This window comes from Rhinoraja longicauda, chromosome 22 (genome assembly GCF_053455715.1).
Source record: "Rhinoraja longicauda isolate Sanriku21f chromosome 22, sRhiLon1.1, whole genome shotgun sequence".
Taxonomy (NCBI): Eukaryota; Metazoa; Chordata; class Chondrichthyes; order Rajiformes; family Arhynchobatidae; genus Rhinoraja; species Rhinoraja longicauda.
Window position 1 is genome coordinate 18137678 of NC_135974.1, and position 21990 is coordinate 18159667.

At 46.2% G+C, this 21990-nt stretch overlaps 1 protein-coding gene across 1 annotated transcript in view; it reads right to left on the bottom strand.

The window, feature by feature from the left end:
- Positions 1 to 21990, bottom strand: part of col9a3 (collagen, type IX, alpha 3) — a 76695-nt gene that overhangs the window by 17124 nt on the left and 37581 nt on the right. The window contains exons 18-27 of the mRNA XM_078418893.1: positions 21406 to 21459; positions 21219 to 21272; positions 19600 to 19644; positions 15716 to 15769; positions 15555 to 15608; positions 9027 to 9080; positions 5521 to 5592; positions 3774 to 3809; positions 2806 to 2850; positions 637 to 669 (exon numbers count right to left, since the gene is read on the bottom strand). Coding sequence (XP_078275019.1) covers positions 637 to 669; positions 2806 to 2850; positions 3774 to 3809; positions 5521 to 5592; positions 9027 to 9080; positions 15555 to 15608; positions 15716 to 15769; positions 19600 to 19644; positions 21219 to 21272; positions 21406 to 21459 — 501 coding nt within the window. The remainder of the gene's footprint in view (positions 1 to 636; positions 670 to 2805; positions 2851 to 3773; positions 3810 to 5520; positions 5593 to 9026; positions 9081 to 15554; positions 15609 to 15715; positions 15770 to 19599; positions 19645 to 21218; positions 21273 to 21405; positions 21460 to 21990) is intronic.

Genomic DNA, 21990 nt, shown 5'->3' on the forward strand with positions numbered 1-21990 from the left:
TCTGATCTGCTTGGATAACATGCTATATAACGTTTTTAACTGTACCTCGGTAAACGTGACAATAATAACCCAATAATAATGGACTGATGAAATCGAGTAGAGATCACCAATATAAAGAGATGAGGGGGAGTGGTGGTGCAAGGTCTGGCAGGCACCAGGTGGATGCAGGGAAGAAGATGTTGATGGGCAGATGGAGTTGGGGGCAGGGACAGACAGAGACTGTGATAGAGGCTGGGAGATGTAATCTGCAGCTCTTTGTTATATCCACATTGCCTCCCAACCTCTGTCGGTGTCACCATACCTCCCTCTCCATCTGCCCATCAGCCTCTCCTCACCTCCAAGCACGTATCACTTGCCAGATCGTGCCTACCCTTCCCCCTCTCTTCTTTATACTGGCTACCTCCCCACTAACCTTTCAGGCTACATCAAGACCTCGACCTGAGATATCGCCTGTCCATTTTTCTCCACAGATGCTGCCAGACCTGCTGAGTTCCAACAGCACTTTCTTTATTTACCAGTGGACCTTGTTTATATTTAAGGGGAAGAGTACCATCGAAGACAAGGTGTATAGTGAGTTAAGCAATCCATCTCAAAGCTTCCCAGTGGACAGTATTGCCATTTCTCTAGTGACCTTACCTCTCCCTTCTGTCCCTGTGATCCTGGCTGACCCTACAAGGAAGACAAACACAGTAGATAAGATTCACTTAGAACAATATCTTACATCAGCTATTGTTTCAGACCAATGGCCTGTCAGACTCTGACTCTATGGTGGGTCATTGATATGAAACCTTAACTTCAACTCATTCACTGCGCAACGCTATCTCTAAGTATACATGGATTTAGGGGCATTAGTCACAAGGAGAGGTTGGACAAACTTGGATCGTTTTCACCGAAGGTTGAGGGGAGACCTGATAGAAGTATATAAAATTATGAGAGGCATAGATAGGGTAGACAATCAGAACCTTTTTTCCCAGGGTGGAAATGTCAAAGGACTAGAGGACATAACTTTAAGGTGAGTTATGTTTAAAGTTATGTTTAAAAGAGACGTGCGGGGAAAGTTTTACTTTCCCTGGAATGCACTGCCAGGGGTGGTGGTTGAGGCAGATACAATAGTGGTGTTTAAGAGACTTTTGGATAGGCAAATGGATATGCAGGGAATTATGGAACATGGGTTATGGGCAGGCAGATAAGAGTTGGCCTTGGCATTGTGTTCAGCACAGACATTGTGGGCCGAAGGGCCTACTCTTCTGTTGTACTGTTCTATGTATCCCACTCATGGGGCTTCCACTCAGACCTTTCCCACAATGGTCTTTTGAAATGGGAGGAAATGAATGCAGTACCCATCAATGTCCCTAAACACCTAACCAGTGCAAATGTCGGTGTGCACGACACTTTCCAGATGAGGGTACAATATTCTAACACTCTGCATCTGTCACACCCAGTACCTGGATCAAGGTGCCTCAGTTGTGGTGTGTCCCCATCCGGTACCTACTGCCCACCACCCTGACTCCCAGCATAAAACACCCAGCATCTCATTCTCCTATCACAGCAGCATCCCATCATCAGAATCTGCAGCAATACAATGCAAGCAATATCCCCGTACACTGTGGCTAAAATACTATCAAAACCAGCAGCAATTATCATTATATCAGTAAAATTTCTTTACCAGTTCAACAGCAGCTAATTATATTATATTTGTAGTGCAATGGCATTGTTATATTCTAACCAGAATTTTATTATTTTTAGGGTTTTTTTGGTTTGGTTTTTAGAGATACAGCATGGAAACAGGCCCTTCGGCCCACACGACCAGCAATCACCCTATATACTAGTTCTATCCGACACACTTGGGACAAGTTACAATTTTACCGATGCCAATTAGCCTACAAATCTGCATTGTCATTGGAGTGTGGGAGGAAACCAGAGCACCCAAAGAAAATCCACGTGGTCACAGGAAGTCACAGATTACAAACTCCGCACAGACAGCACATGGAGTCAGGATTGAATCTGGGTCTCTGGCACTGCGCCAATGTGCCGCCCTTACCTTAATTAGTAGCTTAGAATTATTATACAGCCAATTTCCAATTAACACATCATTATCTTATTATAACCAGTGCTTTTTTTTTTTACCATAACACAAGCAACCCTCATTATAATAATGCAAACATTACCTTATTATCATATCATAGCCAACAAATCATTGTCGTAACACAAACAGCATCTCATTATTGGATTACTTTGAACCAGGTGGACCAAAATGTGCTGTTCCAAATCATTCTAATTAGATTAAGATAGGTTGCAGAAATTCTTTGTCAGGTCACAATTTGAATCATGATAACATGCACAAGCAAATTATTGTTTTTAATAGATCTGTAAGTCTTTTTCCCAGGCTGGAGGATTCTCAAACTAGAGTGCACAGGTTTAAGGTGACAGGGGAGAGATTTAAGAGAGAGCTCAGAGGCAACCTTTTCCATTCAGAGGGTAGATCGTATCTGGAACGAGGTGCCAGAGGAAGCTGTGGAAGCAATATAACTCCTAAAGGCATTTGGACAGATACATGGATAGGAAGGGTTTAAACAGATATCAGCCAAATGCAGGCAAATGGGACTAGCCCAATTTGCCAACTTGGTCGGCATGGACAAGATGGGTTGAAGAGCCTGTTGGGTGTGCTTTGTAGTTCCATGACTCTTAAGACATTAAGATTGCCTCCACTGAACACATTATTAATGGCTGATGGGTGTATCATACATGGCGGTCTTTAGATGTGAGCAGTATCATGCTCTGCACTGTATCTGTAATGCAACTTACCATGTCTCCCTTCTCCCCTGGTAGCCCATCAGACCCCGCAAGTCCCTGTAAAACAGCACAGCGGATAGCAAGTGAACAACACGGCAGAATGTTAGCAATCAATGAGAAGTCAGAACAGTTGGAAGTCAGGCTGAGAATGGTGGCAATGTCCAGCAGGTCAAAAGTTATTTGAAAAATGCCAGCAGATTAGCTTGTGTCTTGTTGGGTTGGGTTGGCCTGGTTAGTATTGTGACTTGGTTGATTTATCTGTTAGCTTTTAACCAGAGTTACATCCTACATCATTTCCATTTCTAGAGACCAGAGGCATAGAATCTTGCTCTCTATCCACTTGCTGGGGATTTACAGAACTTTTTAGCTATTATTTCAGATTTCAAATATCTGCACAATTTACAAAACCTGCGTTAAACTTGTGGCAGAGTTTTCAGAAAAGAACGTGACAGTAAACAATACAAAATAGCCAACATTTTCCTCCACAGGACCAAGCTACCTGTCAGGCCCGTTCTACAATTTAATTGGATCATTACTGATTATTTTCAGTTGAAGGTAGAGACCAAAGGTTGGCAAAAAAATGTATTTGTTAACTCGAATGGGAATTCAGAACTAACCAGAGGGTTGAAATGAGTGAATTGATTCTCGGTTCGTGTTAAAAGACCATAAGTCATCGGAGCAGAATTAGGGCATTCAGCCCATCGAGTCTACTCCGCCATTCAATTATGGCTGATCTATATCTCATACTCAACCCCAATCTCCTAAGTTACTCCACCACTTTGCGTCTTTTTTTTAGATAGACAACACATCCAGGTTATCCCAGAGCATCCATGGAAAGGAGTCCATTTTCTAATGGTTGTGATAAGGTGGGCAGTGGGGGATGGGAGACAGGTCCAGCGTATTGAGACTCCCAGAGAGTTGTTCAACCAGCAATAGCAACAAGAAGTCAGTGGCAGAAGTAGCTTAGATCCTCTCCTTACCTGGTTACCTTTGGGACCAGATGGTCCAACAGGACCCTGAGAAGGAAAAATAAACAAATTATTTCCTGGTAGTGAAAAAATCATGGAGGCATCTAATTAGTTTAGTTCAGTTTAGTTTAGAGATATAATATGGAAATAGGCCATTCGGCCCACCGAATCCACACCGACCATCGATCATCCGTCCACACTAGTTTTCTGTTATCCCACTTTTTCATCCACTTCCTACACACCAGGGACAATTTACAGAAGCCAATTAACCTGCAAACCTGCACGTTTTGGGGATGTAGGAGGAAACCGGAGCACCCAGAGGAAACCTACACGGTCATGGAGAGAACGTATAAGCTCCACACAGACAACACGAGGTTCAGATCGAATCCGAGTGTCTGGCCCTATGAAACAGCGGCTCTACCAGCTCTACCAGCTGTCTGACCAGCTGTGTGACTGTGTGTGATCCCACTGCTCTATCTAGGGTGTTCATTCACTTCAACTATATAAAATTAAGACTAATACATTTAGTAATACAGCAAAAAAAACAACAGTACAACCCAAAAGTGAGTCTTACACCTTTCTATCACATTCCGGGGACTCCTTCTAGAGTAGCTTGACCCAGAGAACTCGAAGCTACTGGCACTGTTCTGGATCCCAGTCCGAGGTGATGCCCAGTGAGCTCTCTCTTGGCATGCACTTGTGTACTCAATAAACCTGCACTTCTCCCTAATCTACACATAACAGTCAACTGTGTGGAGTTTGTATTTTCTGTATGGAGTTTCCAAGTTTTCCTGTGACCTCGTGAGTTTTCTATGTGTGTTCCGGTTTTCTCCCACATCCCAAATACGTGTAGGTTTGTAGGTTAATTGGCTTCTGTAAATTGTCCCTGGTGTGTAGGATAGAACTATGTACTGGGTATTCGTTGGTCAGCAGGATTACAGTGGGCCGAAGAGCCTGTTTCCCTGTTGTATCTCTAAACTAAAAATATTTTCTTAAACTATGTGAGTTTAAGGTATGCGAGTTACTTAGTCAAGCTAAATCTTAACATCTCGGGGAAGGGTTTATAGGAGTTATATAGGCGTAAAAGGACCATTTGCCCAATTACCTAGCCACATCTCATTAGCAAACCTGAGTTGTATCACAGGTTGGTGTGGGAACAGCTCTACCCAAGACCGCTGGAAATTACAGAGTTAGAAATGTAGCCCAGTCCATCACACAGACCAGACTCCCCACCATCGGCTCCATCTACACCACGCTGCCTTGGTACAGCAACCAACATAATCAAAGACATCCCACCCTTCATTCCTTCATCCCTCCACTCATGCCGGGCAGAATTTAGTTTAGTATAGTTTATAGATACATCATGTACAGAGGCCATTTGGCCCATCAAGTCCACACCAACCATCGATCACCCGTTCACACTATTTCTCTGTTAACCCACTTTCTCATCCACTCTGTACACATTAGGGGCAATTTACTGAGGGCCAATTAACCTACAAACCCGCACGTCTTTGGGGTATGGGGGGAAACCAAAGCACCTGGAGGAAACTGTGTGGTCACAGGGAGAGCGTGCAAACTCCGCGCAGACAAGGTCAGGACAGTTCGAGGTCAGGATCGAACCAGGACCTCTGGCGCTGTGAGGCAATGGCTCTACCTGCAGCACCACAGCAGCAACTGAAAGCCGAGGTGTCTCACCACCCCGTCCCACCACTGACTTCATTCACCACTGCCAAGGATGAGGTAGAGTGATCGAACTTACCCTCTCGCCAAAATCGCCACGGATTCCCGTTGGTCCCGGCACACCAGGTTCCCCACTCTCACCCTTCTTGCCCTGAGGAGACATTCACAGTGTGAGGTACTGGTGCATTGAGAGGGGGGACTGGAAGGGAGGGGGCAGCTAGCAGGCAGAAATCAGGAGTGGAGGAGCAGGGACAGGAGGGAGGAAGGAGGAGAATGAGAGAGAGGAGGGGCAGTGATCAGAAGGGATAAGTTTGGTCAGCAAGAATGGAAGCAAAAACGAGGGATGGTAACGCAAGTTAAGAAAAGAATGAGTGAGAGAGGAGAGGCCAAGAGGGAAGGAGATAGCAGGGCAGGAGAGGAGGGAGGGAGGACATGAAGGGATGAAGCAAGGAGGGATGAGGAAAGGGAGAATGAGGATTTGGGTGAGTGAAGATCAGGGATGGAAAATGCTTGAAGTAGAGGAATGAGAGGAGAAGAGAGGGATGGAGGTGAGATGGGGAGAGAGAGGTGGAGAAAAGGACAGGGACAGGAGAAACAGTGGTGGAGGAGACAGTGAAACAGAGGGGAGAGAGGATGAGTAGTGTAGTCACATTATTACGACAGCATTGGAGATTGGAAGGGTGGAGAGAGAGGGAGTGAGTGGATGAGAGAACCGGTCAGAGGGAAGGGAATGAGGTGGCAAGGTCCAAGGGAAAGCATGGATAAAGAAAGGAAGAGGGAAAGATAACATGAAGAGGTGAGGATGGGGCATGAAGAGCAAGTTACTTGCAAGTTACCACAAATTTTCACAAATAAAACTTACACGGAGAATAATTTTTAAAATTGATAATACATTTAAACATGGGATTACCATCAGGATTTAAACATTGTCTAATCTCCCTCAGTTACATTTATAGATGTGTAGATATTGGATGATCACCTTGATGGGGGTGTACTTCAGGCCCTCAAATAAAAATCAATAAAAATTACATAACATTTAGACAAGTACATGGATAGGACAGGTTTAGAGGGATATGGGCCAAATGCAGGCAGTGTAGATGGGACATGTTGGTTGGTGTGGGCAAGCTGGGCTTAAGGGTGTGTATCTACGCTGTAGACTGGATGACTCTATAAGGAAACGTCCACTTGCATATAGAACTTAGAGTAACCGCTATAAATGAGAACATGAGCACAACACTGCCCCCTGGGTGGGGGTGGGGGGGGGGGCTAGGATGACAGGAAGGGGGGTCTTTTCCTCTTGCCTGCCCAAGATGGTATGGTCCTTGCTGGGGAGCAGCCCACCCTGTCTGGCCAGCACTCCATAGGTCCCTGACGGTGGCAACATTGTAGTTAGGGTGGTGAAGACAGAGGTTGAGACATTGGCAGAGACGGACAGAGACATGGACAGAGAGACACAGAGAGAGAGAGAGACATAGAGAGAGACAGAGAGAGAGAGAGAGAGAGACAGAGACAGTCAGAACAAGACAGGCTGTGAGAGAGAGATAGAGGGAGAGACAGAGAACGACAGACAGAGACAGCGAGGCAGAGAGAGATAGAGTGACAATGAGTGATAGTGACAGAGAGAGAAAGAGAGACAGTGAGAGAAAGAGAGAAAGTGTTTTATTGACATATGTCGCAAAACGGAACAATTAAATTCTTACTTGCAGCAGCAGCACAACAGGTTTGTAAAATCTGATGCGGTTTATATAACTATAAGGCACAGAAAGGGTATATAGTCAGGGAGTCTTTCTTCCCATGGTAGGGGTATCAAAAATAAGAGGGGTTGGGTTTATGATGAGAGCAAGAAGTTTAAAAGGCAATTCATAGGTGGTAGAACTGGAGAGGGAAGGGGTTAGGAGGTGAGGAAATGGAGGAAGAGCACAGGGTGGAAACAAATAGAAAGAACAATGGAAAGATATGGTGAAGAGCAAAGGCTGGGGCAGTGAAGGTGCTGCAAACACTATATTTCAGAGATATTTTAGCAAGCACTTAAATAGGGAGGGCACGGAAGGATACCAGCCTGATATTAGCAAATGGACAATAATTCGCTGGAATTTAGAAGATTGAGGGGGGATCTTATAGAAACTTACAAAATTCTTAAGGGGTTGGACAGGCTAGATGCAGGAAGATTGTTCCCAATGTTGGGGAAGTCCAGAACAAGGGGTCACAGTTTAAGGATAAGGGGGAAGTCTTTTAGGACCGAGATGAGAAAGTTTTTTTTCACACAGAGAGTGGTGAATCTGTGGAATTCTCTGCACAGAAGGTAGTTGAGGCCAGTTCATTGGGTATATTTAAGAGGGAGTTAGATGTGGCCCTTGTGGCTAAAGGGATCAGGGGGTATGGAGAGAAGGCAGGTACGGGATACTGAGTTGGATGATCAGCCATGATCATATTGAATGGCGGTGCAGGCTCGAAGGGCCGAATGGCCTACTTCTGCACCTATTTTCTATGTTTCTATAAAGTTGGCATCGAGATGGTGGGCTGAAGGGCCTGTTTCCTTGTTGCACGACTCTATGTAGAAAGAGAGAACTGCAGAAGCTGGTTTACACAAAGGGACACAAAATGCTGGAGTAACAGCAGGTCAGTCAGCATCCCTGGAGAACATGCTTACCTGACAGTTCACTCCCAAAACATCACCTATTCATTTTCTCCAGAGATGTTGCCTGACCCGCTGAGTTACTCCAGCACGTTGTGCCCTTTTGCACAATTCTCTGGCTTCTGAGAATCTGCAATGCCTCTCAGGACTGCAGGGGGAGCACCTGAACAGCATTCAGCAGCTGTTGGTGTGATATTAAAGACGGAAGTTGTTGGCCCAGGGTAGGTCAGTGATTCAAGGTCCAGATGAAGGAAAACAGACTGGATTCCACATCTATATCCACGCAAAGGAGACAGGAGATTGACATAGGGCTTTGATTTAAGACCAGTACACACGCTCCAACAGCAGCACTGAGGTTGTGCTGCATTGTCACTGCCATCAGTCAGGTGGGATCATTAAACAAGGATCTCTCCTGTCTCAGGCCAATGTAACTGAGAACATTGGAAGAAAGGGATCTCTGCCATTCCAATTTCATTTTGAAATCACTTAGGTAAGTTTGCAGACCTCATCAGAATTGGTGGAGTTGTGGACAGCGAGGAAGACTGTCAAAGGATACAGCTGGATTTAGATCAGCTTCTGACATGGGCATAGGAATGGCAGATGGAGTTTAATGTGAGCAAGTGTCAGGTGCTGCACTATGGGAGATCAAATGTAAGGATAAAGTATACAGTTAATAGCATAGACTCAGTGGGCTGTTTCTATGTATTATGTACTTGTACTCATGTATGGCAATAATCTTACTGATCTGTATGCAAAAAAACTCCAGAATCTCACAGCACCTTGATACACGTGATAATAAGGGAACCATTGAACCATTAATCATCACTTCAACCATTATCAGAAGGTTGTGGGATTTTGTCAAGCTCAAGTATGTGTTTCCAACATTGCAGCACCTCGTCAGTACTTCATTACGGCAAGTGGTGAGTCTTGTTGTCTTGAGAGTCGCTTACCTGGTATCCTCCGCGGCCCTGTACACCTCGAAGTCCAGGAGGTCCCATCTCACCCTGTACAGACCAAGGAAAGGAGGCATGAGTGTTACAGCACCAAAGGTGAGCAGCCAACAGCAGATACAGCAGCGGAACAACTGGCCTTTATGGCTAAGTTAGGTCTCTAACCATTACAATAAAATTGGATTTGAAGGGTAATATGCGGTGACTCTTTTGTATGGAATCAGTGTGTTCTACTATCTTACTCTCCAGTAGTTTAGTTTAGTTTGGAGACACAGTGCAGAAACAGGCACTTCGGCCCATCGAATCTTCGCCTACCAGCGATCCCCACAAACTAGGGAAATTCACAATTTTTTTCAAACCAATTAGCCTACAAACCTTTACGTCTTTAGTGTGTTAGAGATCCCACGCAGGTCACAGGATGAACGTACAAACTCCGTACCGACAGCACCCATGATCAGGATCGAACCTGGGTCTCTGGCGCTTTAAGGCAGCAACTCTACCGCTGCGCCAATGTGCCGCCCTAACTTAGCATGTGACAATAAAGTACCATTGAAGTCCACTCAGACATACTGCCTTAACAACGTGGATGTGCAGATTCAGCTAAATACACATCCAGAGGTACATACCTACAGGTAGGTATACAGGTACAGTCACACTTTCAGGAGAACATGGGCACAGGTATACACGGTCATGCTTGGAAGTCATAGCAGAGCAGGGGAGCATTCGGCCCACTCTGTCCATTCTATCTCCCTAAAGTTCCATCCCTCTGCTCGATCCCCTCTGATACAAATTTGTTTTAGAATCAATAATCATCTCGACTTGGACAATTCTTGCAGGTAGTAGGTACCTGGTCATTATCTCTGCATGTGTACAAAACCTCTCTGCACAGTCCGCCTAAGCCTACCTGAACTCCCGGTTGCTTAACACTTTAACTCCCCTTCCCATTCCCACACTGACCTTTCTGTCCTGGGCCTCCTCCATTGTCAGAGTGAGGCCCAGCGCAGATTGGAGGAACAGCAGCTTATATTTTGCTTGAGCAGCTTACACCCCAGTGGTATGAATATTGACTTATCTAACTTCAAGTAACCCTTGCTTTCCCATTCTCTCCATCCCTCCCCGTTCCCAGTTCTCCGACCAGTCTGAACAGACATTTTATCTGTTTGCTTTGTTGTCACCTTCTCCTAGCTAACAATGGTCTATCCTACATTTTCCTTGAACTTCATCTGTTTTGATCTCTTACACTTCCTTATCTCTGTAACTCCCTCTCCCCTGGCGTTCAGTCTGAAGCAGGGTCTTGACCCGAAATGTCACCAATTTCTTCTGTCCAGAGATGTTGCCTGTCCCGCTGAGTTTCTCCAGCATTTGGTGTCTATCTTCGGTGTAAACCAGCATCTGCAGTTCCTTCCTACACCTATCCTCACACTGCCTCTGTATCACTTATCCCAAAAAATAAATCTCTGTCCAATAGTTCTTCTGAGGCATTCCTGTGGATATGCAGGAAATGGAGAGATATGGATCATGTGCAGGCAGAAGAGATTAGTTCAACTTTGCATCACGTTTGGCACAGGCATTGTGGGCTGAAGGGCCTGTTCCTGTGCTGTACTGTTCTATGTGTTGGAAGAAACTGCAGATGCTGGTTTACACAGACAATAGACACAAAAAGCTGGTGTAACTCAGGTAACATCTCTGGAGAAAAGGAATAGGTGTCATTTTGGTTTGAGACCTTCTTTGGACCGAGAGCCAGGAGAAAGGGAACTGAGAGGTATGGAAAGGTACAAAGAATAAATTAATGAAAGATATGCAAAAAGACAAAGTCAGCAACAATGATCAAGGAAAGGTGGAGCCCACAATGGTCCGTTGTTGTAATAGGTAATACAAACAGTGAAACCCAGCAGGATGACAGTGAAACTAGTATGACAACTATGGTGGCGGAGGGAGGTACGGAGAGACAGGGGATGCAAGGGTTATTTGAAGTTAGTTCTTAGTACTATTCTGCTGTATGCATAAGGCAGCAAAGTCACACCCAATCCAACTTTAATTAGAGCTTTGGATTTTATGATTAACAGTATGATTAAAATTTTAAAAAGCTCTTCTTTTCTTAAATAGAATTTTGTTTGGTGATGCCCCTCCACAGCTTCCCAGGACATTTTACAGTGTTGAAGGTGCTTCTTAATTGTAAGTTGTTATTGTAGTGTACCAGCAGCACAAATGTCAGTCTGATGGACCCGTGGCCGCGTCTTGCATTCATCTGCTCCCTGCAAGCTTCGAGCCAGTTTCCGGAAGATTCCTGCAGGATCCCAGGTACTGAGTGGAGTTTGTTTCGTTCACTGCTCCCGAAAGTCGTGCCAGAAACCAGCCCTCCTTACTGGGGCTGTGCAAACATCAGTCCCAAGCTGGGTCAGGCTACCATGGAGCCTTATGCAAGGAGTGAACAATAAGCCTTTGAGCGAGCGAGGGAGCTAGACAGAAAGCCCAGTCTTTTCAACAACTCAGATTTACCAAGTCCCTTCCTGTAGGAGGGAGTGAAATATCTCTGGGATATTTAATTTCAATTACTTGTGAAAGGGCCACAGAGAAGGTGGCTGCATCTTAGTGTATGCATTCCCCTCTCTACAGCAGCCTAAGGAAGGGGTGAGGGAGGGGAGCGGGGTAAATTGGGGACCAGGACAAGGGCAGTTGGTCATGAACTCTGAGCTTAGAGATACCATGGAAACAGAAGCAGCACAGTGGCGCAGCAGTAGAGTTGCTGCCTCACAGCACCAGAGACCCGGGTTTGATCCTGACTATGGGTGCTGTCGGCACGGAGTTTGCACGTTCTCCCTGTGACCGGGTGGGTTTTCTCCGGGTGCTCCAGTTTCCTCCCATACTCCAAAGACGTCCAGGTTTGTACATTAATTGACTTTGGTATAAAACAATTGGAAATTGTCTCTCGTGTGCAGGATAGTGCTGGTTTATGGGGTGATCGCTGATCGGTGCCGACTCAGTGGGCTGAAGGGTCTGTTTCCGCGCTGTATTTCCAAAAAAATTCAAAGTCTAAAGGCCCTTTGGCCCATCTAGTCCATGCCGGCCATCGATCACTTGCTCACACTAGTTCTACGTTATTCCACTTTCACATCCACTTCGTACACACTAGGGGGATTTTGTAGAGGCCAATTAACCTACATACCTGCACGTCTTTGGAATGTGGGAAGAAACCAGAGCACCTGGAGGAAACCCAGCCGGACTTGGATTGTTTTCTCTGGAATGTCAGAGATTGAAGAGAGTCTTGACAGAACGATGTAAAATTGTGAGAGGTATAGAGAGGGTAGATAGGGTAGAACCTATTTCCCCAGGATGGAAAATATCAAATACTGGAGGGCATAGCTTTATGGTGAGAGGGGCAAAGTTTAAAGAAGGTATAAAGGGCAGTTGTTTTTTTTACACAGAGGGTGCTGGAACGTGTTGCCAGGGGTGGTTGTGGAGGCAGATACGATAGTGGTGTTTAAGACGCTTTCGGAAAAGCACATGGATATGCAGCGAATGGACAGATATGGATCACATGCAGGCAGCGGAGATTAATTTAACTTAACACCCACTGCTGTTAGTGAGAATGAGTGAATGAAGGACAGGGTGGTGATGGGGCATAGTTGGAGGGGGAGGGGGGGTTGGGAAAGGGAGGAAGAGAGGAATTCAAGAATGGGGTAGTGGATGCAGAAGAGAGAAGCACACTCCCTACCAGACGCAGAAGAAATATTTCCACTGCAGTCAGAGGTGCGGAGTGATCTGACCACACTGACCTTTGCCGGTCCACCACCTGTTTACACCGACTCAATGGGTGTTGCATGCAATGGGGACGTCTGGTAGGCCGGCACAGTGGTGCAGCAGGTAGAGCTGCCGTCTACAGCACCAGAGACCCGGGTTCGATCTTAACCTCGAATATTGTCTCTGTGGAGTTTGCACGTTCTCCCTGTGACTACATGGGTTTCCTCCGGGTGCTCCAGTTTCCTCCCATATCCCAAAGACATGCGGGTTTGTAGGTTAATTGGCCTCTGTAAATGGTCCCCAGTAGGGAGTGGATGAGAAAGTGGGATAACATCGAACTAGTGTGAACGGTTGAGTCATGGTCGGCGTGGACTCGGTGGGTCGAAGAGCCTGTCTCCATGCTGCATCTCTAAACTAAACTAAAACTGAACTGACAGTGAGAAAGGCATAAAGTGCAGGAGTGACTCAGCGGGTCAGACGGCATCTCTGGAGAACATGGATTGGTGACGGTTTGTGTCGGGACCTTTACTGATCCTGAGCCCTGACTAGCGAGCAGAGCTCTCATCTCTGCGCCAGAAGATGTTGCTCTCAACTCTTTGAGCACCTCATTGAGACTGATGTGTGGTGCTGTAATATTCAACATACTGCCCTTTGTTTAGTTTAGAAAGGGGAAATGTTTAAAGAATATGTGTGGGGCAGGCTTTGCTTCTGTGAACACAGAGGTTGGTGAGTGCCTGGAACACACTGCAAGGGGTGGTGGTGGAGGCAGATACAATAGTGGCGTTTAAGACGCTTTTGGATAAGTACATGGATATGCAGGGAATGGAGTGATACGAATCATGTTCTACAGAGACACAAGGAACTATGGATGCTGGAATCTTGAGCGAAACATAAAGTGTGGGAGGAGCTCAGCAAGTCAGGCAGCTTCTGTGGAAGGAATGGGTCCCGACCCGAAACGTCGTCTGTCCATTCCATCCACAGATGCTGCCTGACCCGCTGAGTTCCTCCTGCACTTTATGCTTTACCATATTGTTCTGTTTTCTAAACTATGACTCAGTCAGCAGCACAAGCTAGTGTGAATGTACTTCTCTGAACTCAATGAAGCATATTGTCCTGGACACTGCAGTCAGTCGAGAGATACCGTCTTCAGAAAAGACTTCAGTGGCTTCTCTCCCATTGCTACCTTCCTGGTAAGAAGCCAATCCAAAGAGTCTATTGCCACCACTACATTTCTCTCTCAGTGAAAGATCGCATTTTGAAGGATTTTATTCTCCACACCTCTGTTTTTGTGGCTAATATTTCCATTTCCACAAGCAGCACCAGAGCATGTCATTTGTACATCATCGCCTGACTGCGAGTGCTTCCTGTGCACACACTGACGAGGGAAATTCCAGTCTCACAGCAGCGACCACAGCTCAGAGGAATCATCTGAAAAGCAACCACCACTATACTGCAGGAACTTGTGATGCCTTGAAAGGTGCTATAGAAATGCAAGTCTGTCTGACAGAGCGCACTGAGCTTGGGGCATTTCTGAATGGAAATATTTAAAGCAGTGGATGTGAAACACACAAACATGCACACATACATGCATGTGTGGGAAAACACACAAATATTCAGTAATACACATTCACACACAGACACACACACACTGCCTGATACACACGCACACGCGCACACAACAACGCCACTCAGTAACAGGTACCCAGAGATTGCCTCCCTGTCCTCGGTCATCGAGTTCTACAACCTGGAGCCACTGAGCTTCACAAAGGGAACTACATCAATACTTGAAAGGAAATAATTTCCAAAGATTAAGGGAAAGTAGGCAAGGCTAATTCCAGAATTTTAAAGAACTAGCAGAGGCTTGTTGGTCAGAACAGCCTCCTCCTGAGCCCTGTTCCTCCAGGGTGCTGGGAGTAGGGGCATAACGTGCTCCCCGTGCAGGTGAGCGGCCGCAGGAGGTTCCACAGCAACAGGTGCATCAGAAGGGGTGGCACAGTGGCGCAGAGTTGCTGCCTTACAGCGCCGGAGACCCCGGTTTGATCCTGACTACAGGTCCTGTCAGTACGGAGTTTGTACGTTCTCCCTGTGACTGCGTGGGTTTCCTCTGGGTGCTCCTGTTTCCTCCCACATTCCAAAGATGTGTGGGTTTGTAGGTTAATTGGCTTCTGCAAATTGTAAATTGTCCCTAGTGTGTACGGTGGTGCTAGCGTACAGGGTGATCGCTGGTCAGCGCAGACTGGGTGGGCCGAAGGGGCTGTTTCCACACAGGATCTTTAAAGCCTAAAGTCTCAAGAAGCCCCGACCAGTGCCACAGGAGAATGGGGAGAAGGCCATTTAGCCCTTCAAGCCTGTCCTACTTTTCCATCAGATTCAGGCTGAATAGACCCCCAGTAACCTCTTTGTTCAAGATTATCTTGACCAGGCTGAGTCTCAACACCTTTCATTTACTGACCCCGCCAATTTTTGTAGCCCATCCATAATTGCCCCTGAGTTGCGGAGGTTGCTCGGTCTCTGGCACTCGAGGTTTGGAGTAGCATCAAGGCCAAATCAGGGAAAGGCAGCCCATTTCCTTCCCCACCTCTAAACCAAATGTGCTCAAGGATCGGTCTAGGGCGGCACAGTGGCGCAGCGGTAGAGTTGCTGCCTTACAGCACCAGAGACCTGGGTTCGATCCTGGCTATGAGTGCTGTCTGTATGGAGTTGGCCAAGGAAATGAGGGAAGAGGGGGGTAGAGGGTCATACTGATAGGGCAAGTCTAGCCCGAGATTTTCTATTGTTACCACTTACGTCAACACCTCTTGGTCCCTGCTCACCCATGTCGCCAGAGTCACCCATCTCTCCCTGTGATATGAACAGCAAACAGTTAGAACACAGAGACAGAGAAGCAGGTAAATGCAACAATGATCCAGTGGTGTACCCAGCTGAGGTCTAGATGTTGGGGGACTTACCGCACTCCCAGGGGGTCCCTGGGGTCCTGGACCTCCCGATGGTCCTCGGCCTCCCTGTGTGAGGACAAAAGGGGCAAAGCATCAGTGACAAGCCAGGCCAAACCACGCAGAGCTCGCACTGACACCACGGGCCGACACCACGCATTGTGGATGAACGCGAGCTGTTCATCCACAATTGTCCCTGGGGTTACAAATGGGACTGACATCGTAGGAGGATGAATAACTGAGGACCTGTAAAGGGGAGATGGCCGAGGAGTGACCTGACCTGTACATGTGTATCTGGTACAGTACAGGTGTACCTGTCCAGGATCCTGTATACTGTACAGGGGTATCTGTCCAAGACCAGTACAGGTAAATTGGACCAAGATACTGTACAGGTGTATCTGTGCAAGATATTGTACAGGTGTACAGTACCTGTCCAAGACCAAGTACAGGTGTACGTGTCCAAGACTCTGAATTATTTGTGAACATTTGTGGCTGGTTCCATAGTGAGCATAATATACAGCATGGTATCTAACAGCGCAAGTGATATTCAACACTGCCCGGTTCATCACGGGTACAGACTTCCCCACCATCGAAGGGATCTACAGGAGACGCTGCCTCAAAAAGGCAGCGAGCACCATCAGAGACCCACACCACCCTGGCCACACACTTGCTTCACTCCTGCCATCGGGAAGAAGGCATAGGAGTCTGAAAACCATGACCACCAGGTTCAAGAACAGCTTCTTCCCAACAACCATCAGGCTTTTTGAACATTACACAACACTAACCTCAACTATAATCTTTGGTTGCACTAAGGACCAGGCTTATTTTGAATTAGTGTTGAATTTTGTTTAATATATATAATCTGTGTGTACAGTGCTTCCAGGCTTGTTAAGATGCTGCAAGAATTTTATTCTTCCATTGTCAGTACATGTGACAATTAAACACTCTGGACTCTGGTTCATTACTTGGTTCAAGTAAGACCATCATATCTAGACTATTGTATGACAATGTGTATAGAATGGCTGATTACACTGCCAGGGCTGGACACTTTCTGGGGTTCACTCTCGTGAAGGATCTTCTGACGATGGCCCCAGGGACTGAGATCACAGGGTGTTGAAGCAGTGAGGGCTTGTGAAAGTACATCATTGTTCTCCCCTTAGAAGCAAGCAGAGAAAGCACTGAGCATGCCCAGGAGTGAGGTCTCTTCTCTCTTGCGTTTGAGGCAGCAGAAGTTATGTAACGCCCTCCAGGCACTGTAGATAAAAGTGGCAACCCCATGGGTGTCACTGTCGGTGTAGGCGGCCAGGGTATAACCAGGGATCTTCAGGTGGGAGCTGTCACTTTTGTGAGTCTCTTGGAGCAGGATTGCAGTGACTTTGTGGGTCTGTAGCAGATGTTCATTGATGGTGGTCCTCGCCTTGGTGAGGCCTTCCGCATTCAGCTGCAGCAGGGTGATGCCATCCGGTTCAACATTCGTAGGTGCCCGCCCTAAGAAGGGTACATGCTCCGGGTTGGCGCCCAGCTGCAGCGAATGAGGTTGCATTTGGACGGCAGGCTGTTGTTGTTTGTTCGTTGTTATTTCTGCTATTTCTGCTTCTGCAGTCACTGTTTGTTGTCATTCGCCTGACCGAGGTCAGTTGATAGGGCTCACCACGAGGAGGTCGACAACATGAGGAGTGAGGTGTTGCTGTTACTTGAGCTACGTAGTTTCACCTTGTCGGGAGTGAAGGTGTGGAAGTTCTGCCACAGTTGCCGAGCATCCATCTGAAATTCCAGTTTAGTCTGGAAGTGTCTCTTTGTGCTTGCAACGGCCTTCTGAAAGTTCAACGGTTCAAAGGTGCAATGGTGCTTCATTGTCACGTGTGAAGTGCAAACTGTGAAATTATTTTCTTACAAACAGTCCAGTAGAGGATCACCATAACACCCATGATTAGCAGTTGTGCAGCAATAGTCTATTGAGTATGCATGCAAGAGTTTTGGTAGCATGTTCCAAGTCTAGTCCATGCTCCAGTTGTTAAGAGCGGTGCCCAACCCAGGCAAGCCCCAGGCTATTGCAGGCCTCCAGCCATCACCTTCTCTTGGTCGACCAACAACCAAAGTCCTCTCCTCACCCATCTGCCTTTGTTTCCCAAGGGAGCCTCCTCAGCCCTGGACTTTCTGAACATCTCTGAATTGCCTTACTTGTTCACCACAGATCTGGTCCTCAGTAGATTGTGGACCTCCTAGTTAATCCAAGGCTTCTGGCTGGCGGACACTTGGATGATCTTGGTAGGAACACATTTTATTATGAAGTTGTTCACAACTGTGGCGTATTTATTCAGGTACCTTGAACTTCCTCCAGCCTACCGAGTCCAAACAGTTGCAAATGTCACCCTTTTGCCTGCCTTGGTCTGCTCTGTACAATCCTCTGCCCTCTTCAGTCGCTGTCTGAATGTTGGAAGAAGGTAACTCTGAGTGTGGAACACCAGTGGTTGAGGGTGTTTAATCTTCTGGTGCTGCAGGAGACATTATGATGGTAGTTTGGAAGTGTCTTCTTCAAGCTAACTTGTTGAAGTCCACGGCAAAGATGGCGAAGGGCTCAGCATACGGCGTCTGGTGTTTTTAACCATGAGGTGCAGTTCCTCCAGTGTTAGATGGACTGGGGTGGGATGTGGACCATGGTCATGATGATGGAGTTGAAATCCCTCAGGAAGTAGAAGGGACAGCATTTCACTGCCAGGTGTTCCAGATGTGAAGAGGAGGAGTTCGACAAGACCTCCAGGTCTGAGCACCAGGAAGAGTTTTCTATGAGGCAAAAGCCTTCACCTCTCCCTTTTCCCGGTCCTTGCAATGGATGGAGGAACCTTTGGACTGGAGGACTGAGTCTGGACAGCTGGGGGTGAGCTATTTCTCTGTGAAACAGAATACACTTCATTCCCTTTTGGTTATGTAATCTCACGCTACACACTACCCCGGCAATCAAAACCCTCAAGAATGAAGGAGCCTACCGATAGTGGTGGACATTGCCCATTCCATCATGAGTACTGACCTCTCCACCTCGGGAGGTGCTGCCTCAAGGAGCTAACACCACCCTACCTATGCTCCCTTTTCACTGCTATCATCAGAAATAAGGTACAGGAGCCTAAAAACTATGATCCCCAGGTGCAAGAACAGCTTCTTCACATCAGCGCCTTGAACCACCCTACACATCCCTAACTCAGCACCGAATTACTGCGGAGCTAGGAACTAAGTTCAGCACTGTTTGGTTTTTGCACTCTCATGGTCTGCTTTACCTTGAATAACTGAGGGCTTACTGCATATTTTTTCGTGAAATATTAATCGTGATAGACCTGGATAGAGTGAATGTGGAGTGTGTGTTTCCACCAGTGGGAGAGTCTAGGACCAGAGGCCGTATCCCCAGAATAAAAGGACGTGCCTTTTGAAAGAAGATGAAGAGGATTTTCTTTAGTCAAGAGGGTGGTAAATCTGTGGAATTCATTGTCACAGACGGCCAACTCAATAGATATTTTTACAATGGAGATTAACTGGTTCTTGATTTGTAAGGGTGTCTGGGGCTATGGGGAGGAGGGAGGAGATTGGAGTTGAGGGGGAAAGATAAATCAACCATGATTGAATGGCAGAGTAGACTTGATGGGCCGAATGGCCTAATTCTGCTCCTATAACCTATGAACTTGTTGTGTCCAATGTGTCTAAGAAGCTACAGCAAGTAAGAATTTAATTATTGTGGTTCATATCTGGTGCATATGACAAATAAACGCATAACACCATAGCATCAATGCTTAGGGCCAGCGACAGTCATGCAAGGGTTCATTGAGATGCTTGGGACATGCAGTTGCATTGTATGCGAGCTGCATTGTGCGCTACATGTACTGTTGTTTGTGTTATGCAAGACAGCTCACCTGTTCACCTGCAGCTCCTTGATATCCTGGTTTGCCAGGTAATCCCTGAGGTACACAAATAGAGACAAAAAATCAGCTAGAGTCACTAAGCCATACAGCGCGGAAACCTGCCCTTCAACCCAACTAGTCTACACTACCCATGAGCCAATCTAAGATGGTTCCATTTGCCAGTGTTTGGCACCTATCCCTCCAAACCTTTCCTATCCATGTACCCGTCCAAATATCTTTTAAATATTGTTATAGTGCCTGCCTTAACGACCACCTCTGGCAGCTCGTTCCTTACACCCACCACCCTCTGTGTGAAAAAGTTGCCCCTCAGATTAAATCTTTCCCCTCTCAATTTAAACCAATGCCCTCTAGTCCTTCAATCCCATACCCTGGGAAAAAGACTGTGCATTCACCCAATATATGCTCCTCATGACTTTATGCATTTCTATAAGATCACCTCTCAGCCTCCTGTGCACTAAGGAATAAAGTCCTAGCCTGCCTAACCTCGCGCTATAAATCAGTCCCTCGAGTTCTGGCAACAACCTTGTAAATCTTCTCTGCACTCTTTCCAGTTTAAAGGTCTATCTTCCTGATAGGAACTGAACGCAAAATTCCAATATTTCCCAGCTGTTATCAGATAACTGAATGGTCCTCTCAACAGCTAGAGTGCAGTCCTGACCTCCCATCTACTTCATTGACAACCTTTGATCAATCTTTAACCGGACTTTATCATACTTCAATGTTATTTCTTGCACTGAACGTTGTACCCTTATCCTGTATCTGTACACTGTGGATGGCTTGATTGTAATCATGTGTGGTCTTTTCGCCAACTGGATAGCATGCAATTAAAAAAATTATCACTGTACCTTGGTACACGTGACAATAATAAACTAAAGTAAACTAAAATGCTGCCTCACTGCCGAGTCTTATTGTGGAACTGACTGTGCTGTCCTAGCCTGCTTCTTATTGGTCTTATTGTTGAACTGCGGGTAATGTTTCATTTCTCTACACATTTATGTGTATGTGACAAATAAACGACTATTGACTATTGACAGGGGAAAGCAGTGGAGAGGCAACAGGTCGATGCAGACCAATGCTTTGTTTTAATACTTTGTTAATTGTGTTGTTCAGCTGCTCATATCCTGGTGTCTGTTTATTGTGTGCTATCATTCCAACCTCTGTTATCTGTGTGCTCTAACTATGTTCTCGTTCTGGCCTATGTAAATTGTGCACTCTAATCATGCTCTCATTCTGACCTCTTTTATCAGTGTGTTCTGACCATGTTTTCAACTCTGGCCTCTGTAATCAATGCCTTCTAATTATGCCCCCATTCCGACCTTTGATTTCTGTGTCTCTAACCATGTTCTCATTCCAGCCTCTGTTAATTGTGCACTCTAATGGTGCTCTCATTCAGGCCTTTAATTTCTGTGTGCTCTCACCATGTTCTCATTCCAGCCTTGATTGACTGTGTGCTCTCATTGTGCTCTCATTCCGACCACTGTTATCTGCCACATGGTTATCTGGCCCTAACCATGTTCTCATTCTGTCCTCTGTGCCCTCTAATTGGTGTCTATTTTTCTTTGCATCCCCCCCACTAAGATCTGCTGACGTTTCGGAGGATCAATACTTACAGGCTGCCCAACCGGGCCTTTCTCTCCAGGGGCTCCATGTTGCCCTGGTTCACCCTGTAACACAAGATGCATATTGTCAACACATTCCTGGAGTTATCTCCATCTCCTCCTACTCAGAACTACTTCATTGTATTTTACTTTAACAGCGGTGGCTTTAACTCGTGAGGAAATAAACTCGACACATTACCTTTGCTCCATTGGCTCCTGGATTTCCGTCACGTCCGTCACGCCCTTGACTTCCCTGAAATATTTCAGAACATTCCTAAGTCCTTTAGAAACAACTCAGTTCAAGACAATCAGAATTCTTGAACGAGCCCTCATAGATAGCTTGAAGCGGTCATGACGTCCAAAAAAAACTGTACCTCACTCCTACCCCCACATTTCATCTGCCTCTGATTAATCTCAGCGTTCGTTCAACATTTACTGCTAAACACGTAGAAGTTTCATCCAATGCCTAAATTCCCTGTGCCTGGAACTGTTCTAGAGAATCTTTTCTGCACCCTCTCTAATGTCACCAAATCTTTCTTATGAAGTGAAGCCTAGAATTTTCAGTAAATTAAACTACAACTGAAGTAACAAAGAACATAGAGCACAGAACAAGGCCCTTCAGCCCACAATGTCTGTTTTCTTTGCACTACCTGCTGTACCAGTGCATGGTACGATTTGAGTGGGCAGCACGCAAAACAAACTTTAATTTCACTGTGTGTCAGTGCATGTGACAATAATAAACCAATGGCAACATCAATAGCAGAATTGAAAAGATTCACCTGCC